The following is an 8,905-nucleotide window of genomic DNA, read 5'->3' on the forward strand; positions in this document are numbered from 1 at the left end:
ACCTAGTTTGGCATATCGAATAAGGTATAATTATTTCAGGCAAGTTGGATCCTGATAAGTAACTAAGTTAATTCTGATCTTAGTTTGACTTGTCGAAATAAAGAAAAATTACTTCTAGTAGTTGTTCCAAAGTCCAAAGTACGTCTTTTTGATTTGCTAGACAGTGATTTTTAAATTGATTTTCGTCTATGGGCGTTAATTCCTCCTTATATTTCCCAGTTGACCACTTTTACTGTTGGAACAGATATTATTTTGCAATCTGGTACAGACCTTAAAGATGGTGAGAGACTTTTATGTTGAGTTGTGCATCTGGCCATATAGTGTTTGTGATGCATAGAAAATATCTTGTAGAGGAATATAATATTAACAGGACATCTCGAAAAGTTGGTCTTGATCCATGTGCCATTCGAGTTATTAAACCACCTGATCAATAACTCGGGACTCGTTTGGGTCGTACACATATGATGAGGAACCTATTACCGCAATAATCACGAGGCTCTTTGGTCTTTGTGGACTTTGCTCTATCCAGCAAGGTAGGTGTAGTTGTTTCCGGTCGCTTGGCTGCTTCATGAAGCTCTGAGAAGGTTTGGAAACGAAGGTTTTCCAATAATGTTCCTGTTTTGGGGTAAAAACTGATTCTGTTGTTTTTGGTAAATTTGGGTGTGTTGATGAGAGACGAATTCAAACCCTAGACAAATGCACTGCACGGGAGTACTTTTAGATTCGAGAGATCAATCTGTAAGACTCTGGACTAAACCAAGAAATGGTCGTTCCAGATTCAATTCGATCACAAGGTGAAGGAGAAGGGTTGATCTTAGGGAGGGAAGCGAAGAAGGTGTTTGAGATCAGAATGTTGAATTATGAAGGTGTGGTTGTTTTATGACTTGTATCAGAAAATGGTTTCTGTCTACTTGTGTTGATAACACTTGTGTCCTTTTTTGGAATAGATTGAAAACCTATTTATACAAGTAACTGAGCGCACCCTGATCTCATAGGAAGTGGAGGAAGTTGAGTAGTGGAGAAGTAGAATTGTGCGGAAGGTGTTGATCATCGTGTTTCCGTTATGAGGGAAGACTAGTCACACTTTCACCCACTACTCTCATTACTTTTAATTGTCCGTCCTTTCCTGACACTTTCTCGTAATGGGCGCGTTGCACGCCGCACGCAATAAACCGCCAGACCAATACCCCAGTGAGCATCCCCCAATTTGTGAAATGTTTGATATCTCGAGTGAATGGGTCAAGTCATGAGACTCGCCGCTAAAAGCAGCACATAGTGCTTTTAGGTTAAATAATAAAGTTATTTGTGAATTCAATGTTTATGAAGCATTGTTTATAATCGATGCGTATAAAGCATCGTAGTTTTAAAGATCTCCTAAATTAGTCGCGAGTCGGTCGTCTTAAAAGAAGAGCTTGATCGGACACCTTTGGGCGATCGTTTGGTAGCCTTAGGGGTGAGCTACTACTTGGTCGATCACTCCCTGTAGGCGAGTGGCGGATGGTATCCATTCTAAAATCCTACCGGTTGATCTACATTGGATCTGGATCGCTCAAATTGGCGAGCCAAGTTGAGTGTCCAAGATAATTTGCGGCAGTTAATGACTATTGTTGAAGCAGCGCGAAGGGCCATCTTTGGGTGATCATTTGGGATCGCACGGGCATGTTGTAGATCGGCCGATCGCTCCTTATGGGAGGGGGTGGTCGGTGCTCATAGAAGCATCCTATCAATCACCTAGTATCCGATCTAATCCGTCCGACCAAGCTAGCGAAGTTGTACGGACGAGATGGTTTTGCGGTAACAGCTTGTTGTCGTCGATCCAAATTAGGGTATGGAAGCCGTGTGGCCAACCCTAGTTTGACTGTTCGAATGAAAGCGCTAGGTGCTGGTTTGAGAAGGCCGATCGGCCACGTGCAAAGACGGGACGCTGGTGTGCACGCTGACACCTCTTGGGCCATCTAAAATTAGACCTAAGCCATTCGATTTGGCTGGCGAAGACGGGCGGTCATGATCGATTTGCGATAGTAACATACTGCCGCAAACACAAATTAGGGTTTCAAAGCATCCGCGTTTTCCCTTGTTCGATCGAATGGTTTGGTGCGTTATTGACTTGCCATATCCAAGTCGATCGACTGGGAAGTAAATTGTATCGTCGGTAAACACCTTGGCACCTCTTTGATCGTCCAAAATGCGATCTAAGTCGTCCAACTAGGCCGGCCAAGTTGGACGGATGCGATAGGTTTTGAGACCGTTTTTCCGGTCTTGGCTCGTTTGAGCTTGTTTTGCCAATAAATCGATCACCTGTATTAGGGTTAATCGTTTGAAGCGTTGCGGATGTACTAGATGAAATCCGTTCGGCTAGGGAGTTAGTGGACCCGAAGGTGGTCATCGTGATGATTACCTAATTTCACCAGGAGTAGGCTAGGCCTATTAAATTGTGTGGCCAAATCATGTGGCAGTGATCGTTTCTTAAGACTGATATGGACAGTCTAGATTTCCCTTAAGGAATTTAAACGCGTTCGATCGCGCTAACTTTTGAATAAAGGTGTGTGAACATGCTGATCTCTTTGTCAGAGGGTGATGTATCCTATGTGAGTGTTTTCATGCAGGTCTCAATACTGACACTTCGGGATATTTACACTACTTCGCTGCGAGTGAACATTAATCGTCATGTCATGCCCATATTGAGAGTTCGTCTGGGAACATAGCATAGGAAAATACTAGTCAGTCCATGCATTAGAGAATAATGCAATAGGTTCAAATTTAAGTGAAAAGGTTTATGCACTCATCACTTTAAAATGGATTTTGTTCCTTTGCAGGACGACAGCGTATTAAAATACAGGGTTTCACGATTTTAGCCTGAACTAAAAACTACCATCAACATTAAGTCCCTTGCTTAGCACGTAATAGTGACACTATTGTGGGGTAAGCACTAGATGATGATAGTCAATCAATAGAATGATCAAGTTAAAGTAAATAAATATTACTAGGGAAGTGGTCGTTGCCCTGAATTTGGAACAACGACTGCCTTGCATCCTCCAAATATGTCGGTTATGTCATGCCAAGACCTGGAGCTGGGTTGAATGCATTTTGTATTCGACCATCCAACGGTCTTTTCCTGTTTCTTAACTAGGGTTTCAACAAGAAGCACGATTTGTTTGGCGTTGAATCCTCGTTTATTGGATAGATCTTGTTGCAGTCGTCCAGTCCTCTTTTAGGGTTTCCGCCATGCACATACATATACAGGGAAACTGAAAAAATCTCATCACTTAGGAATAAGGACTCTCTTGCCGACCTGCTTTCATCATGACAGACAAAACTGGATCATCTTCTTCGACTCATCCAGATTCTTCTACCAAACACAAGCGGCCTGTATCCAGAGTATGACTTTAAATATTTTCTGATTTTGAAGTGGTAATTATTCCTTGACGTTTAACCATTTTTTTTAGAGTGGACGAATCCCTGATCCTTGCGACAGCTCTCCTTCCCGGATCCTCCGAGTCAAGAAGATCATACCGGTATACATTATTTTATTTTTTTTGTTGGTGAATATGTAATCGTCCGTCACTGCCAGTGGGTAAATGACTCTCTCTTTTTTTGTAGAGGTATCCTTCTGGAACATGTGTAACAGTGGTTAACGACGATGATTTAACGACTCCTCTCCCTTCAAGCTCAAACACGCCTGCTGCTGACTTGGGAGACGCTGATTTGGGTATCTCCTCCTACGAGTACCCCAATGCAAGCCTGCCTTTCGATGTTCACATGAGATGTTTATCTTCTAGTTACCGTACTGTTGCCGGTTTTCTAGTGAGGAAGGAGTTCGTGCCTTTGTACATAAAAATATGGAGAAGGTACAACCATATTGCAACTAGAAACGCGGTGCGGCATTGCTCGTATGCTTTAGTTACCACGGTGAACTGTCTTCTACCCATGGTTTTCGAGATGGAAGGTACATCCATACGTGATGTCATTGGATCAACTATTGAAAAGTGGAAAGATATGGTATCTACTTGTGAATCCATGGAGTTCAACGTCGGCTGGTTGCGGCAGCGCCTTCATATTATCAAAGTTGATCGAGCTGGTATCATCACCAATGTCGTTCCTGCTGCGAAAGCTATCTTGGAAGAGGAAAAGGCCCTGGATGCGGAATCTGATAAGGTGGAACAGGCGATCCAAAACTTGAAGAGTAGGACTGAAAGGTATCAGGAGAGGCTGAAAGTGATGCTTTCAAGGAACTACAACTTGTTGGATGGCATTTTCTGAGCCGTACTTATATTTATTGTTTTGAATAAGTAGGCTCAATGACGTCTTGATCGTCTCTTTTTTTTTGGGGCTTTGAACATTGCTTCTGAGAATGAATTGCATTGGGTTTGGGAAAACGAATGAAGCTTACATTAATATGCTTTAACTAATTAAGAACTTGATAACTAAGATATGATAAGAATGAAAATGCCTGATTGACGCGTCGTGAGACAGCGATGGATGGAATAATGGTCAGGCGTAATATTCCTTGAGACATTTACCATTAATGACTGCTTCCACTTTACCTCCATCCTCTTTGACAATCTTGTAGTAGCCACTGTTATAAGCCTTGGTGATCACTTAGGGAGCTTCCCATTTTGGAGAAAACTTTGGTGCGAACATGTCTTGATGAATATGCTTAGTAGTCTTCAGCACCAGATCTCCTATTTTAAATACTCGTGGTTCCACAGCTTTATCGTAGGCTCTCGAGATCCTGTTTCTGTATGCTTGAGCATGTTCTTCCGCTTTAACTCTCTTGGAGTCCAGAGTATTCAATTCCGCAATTCTGGAACTTGATGCTTCAACCTCATTCCATTGGACTCCACTGCCGCTGAAATTCTAGATGACGGGATTTTAATCTCTGCTGGGAGGATTTCGTCTGCGCCATAGTCAAGTGAATAAGGAGAAACGCTAGTAGAGCTCCTAGGCGCCGCTCGATACGCCCACAGTGCCATTGGTAGTTGTTCATGCCATGTCCTGGGATTATCGTGCACTGTTCGACTGAGAATTTGAATCAGAGTTTTGTTGGTGCTTTCGGCTTGTCCATTCCCTTGAGGGTAGTAAGGAGTAGAGAAAATTTGTTTAACTATGTATTCTTCAAGCAGCTCTTTCACTTGATTGTTAGCAAAGGGGGTACCATTATCAGTAATGATATTCTTAGGTACGCCAAACCGACAGATGATGTATTCCTTAACGAATGCTGCAATTGTCGCTCCAGTGGTTCCTCGAAGGGGAATGGCTTCAACCCATTTGGTAAAGTATTCAGTCGCAGTTATGATGTACTTATGTTATTTTGACGATGGTGGATTGATTTTCCCAATAATATCAAGTCCCCAGCTGTAGAAAGGCCATGGGCTACTTACTGAGTGAGGCGGTGTGCAAGGCACATGAATGAGATTCCCTTGAGTCTGACACTCATGACATTTCTGAACGAACGCTGCTGCATCATCTGACATAGTTGGCCAGTAATACTTTTCGTGCACTTGGAGGAGCAGCTTCTTCTTTCCTTGGTGTTCGCCTTCGTGCGTTTCCTTTAACATAATTGGGATTTCAGATTTTGCCAAACATCGTAGCAGATTGCCTCAAAAACTTTTGCGGTATAGGATTTCCTCATGAAATACGAATCTTTTGGCTTTCTGTTTCAACTTGGATGCATTCTTCTTGTTGGCAGGCAGCACACCATCGTGAAGATAATTGATGTATGGTTCTCGCCAGTCCCCATCATAGCCAATGTTAAAGACCTCCAATTGATACGGTGGCGCCTGACAACTAGAGCAAGAACCTTGGAGCGATCGGGATTAAGTCTCCATATCCGGCCAGTAGTAGCCAAGGAGTTGAAGACGTCGGTAAAGAGTCACTACCAACATCTGTCCATAGATCTCGTCGTGGATACGGTTAAGTTGTAGTTGTACTTCCTCGTCTCCGAGACATCTTGACAGAGATCCATCTGGATTCTGGTGGTATAACACTCCATGAAGCATGAAAAAGCTTTGCAGGGTTTTGAGACTGACCTTTCCTTGGGAGAGCGAACTGTTTAGCTCTTGAACAATTGGAGTTCTCCAGTCGTTGGCTTCGGAATATTTGGATTGTGAGAGCCATGTTGACGCCACAGTCCGTCTCCTTAGGATCAAAGTTTCTTCCAAGCCTTCGAATTGCAGCTTCGAGGATAATGTGGCTAGGAAATCGGCGTGTTTGTTTTTATTACAGCCAATATGGGTTATGGTCGCATCAGCAAAGTAGTTCAATAGATTTTGCGCCTCGGATCTATAATGGGCCAGTGTCACCTCTTTGAGTGAGTATACTCCATTCATCTGATTGACCAGTAATTTAGAGTCGCCTCTTACTTCCAGGTGTGTGGCTCCTGTTTGTTTGGATAGTGACAATCCTATGAATAAAGCTTCGTATTCTACCGAATTGTTGGTGCACCAAAAGTACATTTTGAAAGAATGTGAAAATACTTCGCCCGTTGGAGACACTAGAACTATACCCGCTCCTCCATTATTACTACTAGGAGTAGAAGAACCGTCGATATATAATAGCCATGCCTCCTCTTTGACAAAAGAGATTTCTGAAAATTCCCCAGGAAGGTCTTCATGCAGTGCAGTAGTTCCTTCTCCTGGTAATGCCGCTAGCAGATCTGCTTGCCCTTTGATAGCTTTTGGAGGAGCGCACGTTATATCAAACTCTGACGTTTGGATCAGACATTTGTCCGTTTTTCCTATCAAGGCCGGTTTTGAGAGTAAGAACTTGATAGGGTCAGCTCTAGATATTAACACCACTTTGTTCGACAGTAGATAATGTCTGAATTTCTGCACAGCGTGAACTAGGGTTAAACATGATTTTTCTGCTTTGGGGTGTCTGAGTTTAGCATTCCTCAAAGTACGACTGAAGTAGTATATAGGGTGTTCGATCCCTTCATCATCCTCTTGGGAAAGGAGGGCCCCAACGGCAGCATCGCTAGAGGAAGTGTGGAGGCATAGCGGTCTTCCTTGTATGGGAGATTTCATAACAGCGGGTGATGACAATATTTGCTGGATCTTCTGAAACTCTTCTTGTTTCTTTGTGCTTCAAATGAAACTTGCTACCTTCTTCAGTAACGGGGTGAATGAAGCGATAAGCTGAGCCAAACCATGTATAAAACGTCGGATGTAGTTTACCTTTCCCATGAAGCTCTGGAGTTCTTTCACAGTTTGCAGAGGAGGCATCGTGAGAATAGCTTGGGTTTTGGTTGGATCAACCTTAATTCCTTAAGAAGTGACTTGGAATCCCAAAAATTTGCCAGAAGAGACTCTGAAAGCGCATTTCAAAGGGTTCATATTCAATTTGTACTCGCGATACCTTTCGAATACTTTCCTTAGGACGTCCGTATGGGCTGCTTGATTCTTCTATTTGACCATTATGTCATCTACGTAATCTTCAACTTGCTTGTGTATCATATCATGAAAAATTGCAGTCATGGCGCGTTGATAGGTAGCACCGGCATTTTTCAAACCGAAAAGCATCACAATATAGTAAAAGTTTCCGAGAGGAGTTCGAAAAGATGTCTTACTTGCGTCGTGTTCATACATCTTTATATGGTTGTAGCCGCTGTACCCATCCATGAAAGAGAACATGCCATGTCCGATGGTAGCGTCTACTAGCATGTCAATGTTGGCAAGGGGAAAATCTTCCTTGGGGAAGCATTTGTTGAGATCTCTGAAATCAACACAGCATCTAATTTGGCCGCTTTTCTTCTTTACAGGAACTACGTTGGCTAACCAGGTAGGATGGTGAATGGGTTTGATGAAGCCAGCGGTCAGCAGCTTCTGAATATCAGTTTTTATCTGCTCCTCCACATCGTGCCTGAACTGCCTTGGAGATTGTTTGATTGGTTTGGATCCAGGTATTATATGTAGATGATGAGTGGCCAGTTTTTCATCTAGCCCGAGCATTTCCTCATATGTCCATGCAAATATGTCTTGATACTCCTTGAGAAGATTCACGAGCTTTGTGCGTTCGTCTGCACATAGAGTCGAACTGATGGAGATAGGTCTTGGAGATTCTTCATCCCCGATGTTGATGACTTCGAGTTCATTGGTTGTGGAGTCGGTGTCGTCATGTAACTTTCGTGGAGAATCTGGTATTTCTTCTTGCAGCCTGTCGTTGTTGTTGCATTCTATTGGGAGGAGAGACTGGGTGATAGACTCCCCTGCTAATTGCTAACAACAGCGCCGGTATACAGTTTTCCCTTTCTGGTCACGAATTGCCACAAATTTCTGTTTCCTCTTAGTATGGAGATGAGCTGAGCCTTCGCTTGATGAAGAAGAGTTAACGCGTCCTGTTAGCAGAGGCGCGCTGCGATACTTGGTCTATGTGCTCAGTGATGTGAGCCGGTCTTCCTCCTCGATCGATTCCCACATGGGGAGCGGAATGTAGTAAACCTTGCTTGATGAATATTGTGAATTATCCTTTGGCTCAAACAGTTCCACGCCGCAAATCGATGCATAAGAAGACAATGACGTAGGAATGCGAACAACTTCTTCATTCAGCATAGTTTTCAGGCACTGGTGATACGTTGAGGGGACAATCTTATTATCATGAAGCCATGGTCTCCCTAGTATCATGTGTGAAAATACGAGGGTACCCAAATATACCTCAATCTAAAAAATTTCCTACCTATAAGTCCTTTCTCTAAAAGTGATTGTCTATGGACTGAGTCGAGACAATGCAACTAATCGGTTCACACTTCGTGTGATCGTCTATGGATACGAGATCGAGAAAATACAACAACGAAGTATGTTTACTTGATAAAAAGGTTCGTACTTAACCACACACAATAGGATTCACTTATCAAGTAAATAGGAATTAACGTTTGTGTAATTTACTTTAGTTATAATAAAGACAATTA

The 8,905-nt window shown here is 42.8% G+C and overlaps 1 protein-coding gene across 1 annotated transcript; it reads right to left on the reverse strand.

Annotated features, from left to right (window-relative positions):
* Positions 1–5,816: 5,816 nt before the first annotated feature.
* On the reverse strand, positions 5,817–7,025 carry LOC113291021. The gene has a single exon (XM_026540601.1). The coding sequence runs from the start codon at positions 7,023–7,025 to the stop codon at positions 5,817–5,819; it is 1,209 nt and encodes a 402-aa protein (XP_026396386.1).
* Positions 7,026–8,905: the final 1,880 nt, after the last annotated feature.

This window comes from Papaver somniferum, chromosome 6, assembly GCF_003573695.1.
Source record: "Papaver somniferum cultivar HN1 chromosome 6, ASM357369v1, whole genome shotgun sequence".
Lineage (NCBI taxonomy): Eukaryota > Viridiplantae > Streptophyta > Magnoliopsida > Ranunculales > Papaveraceae > Papaver > Papaver somniferum.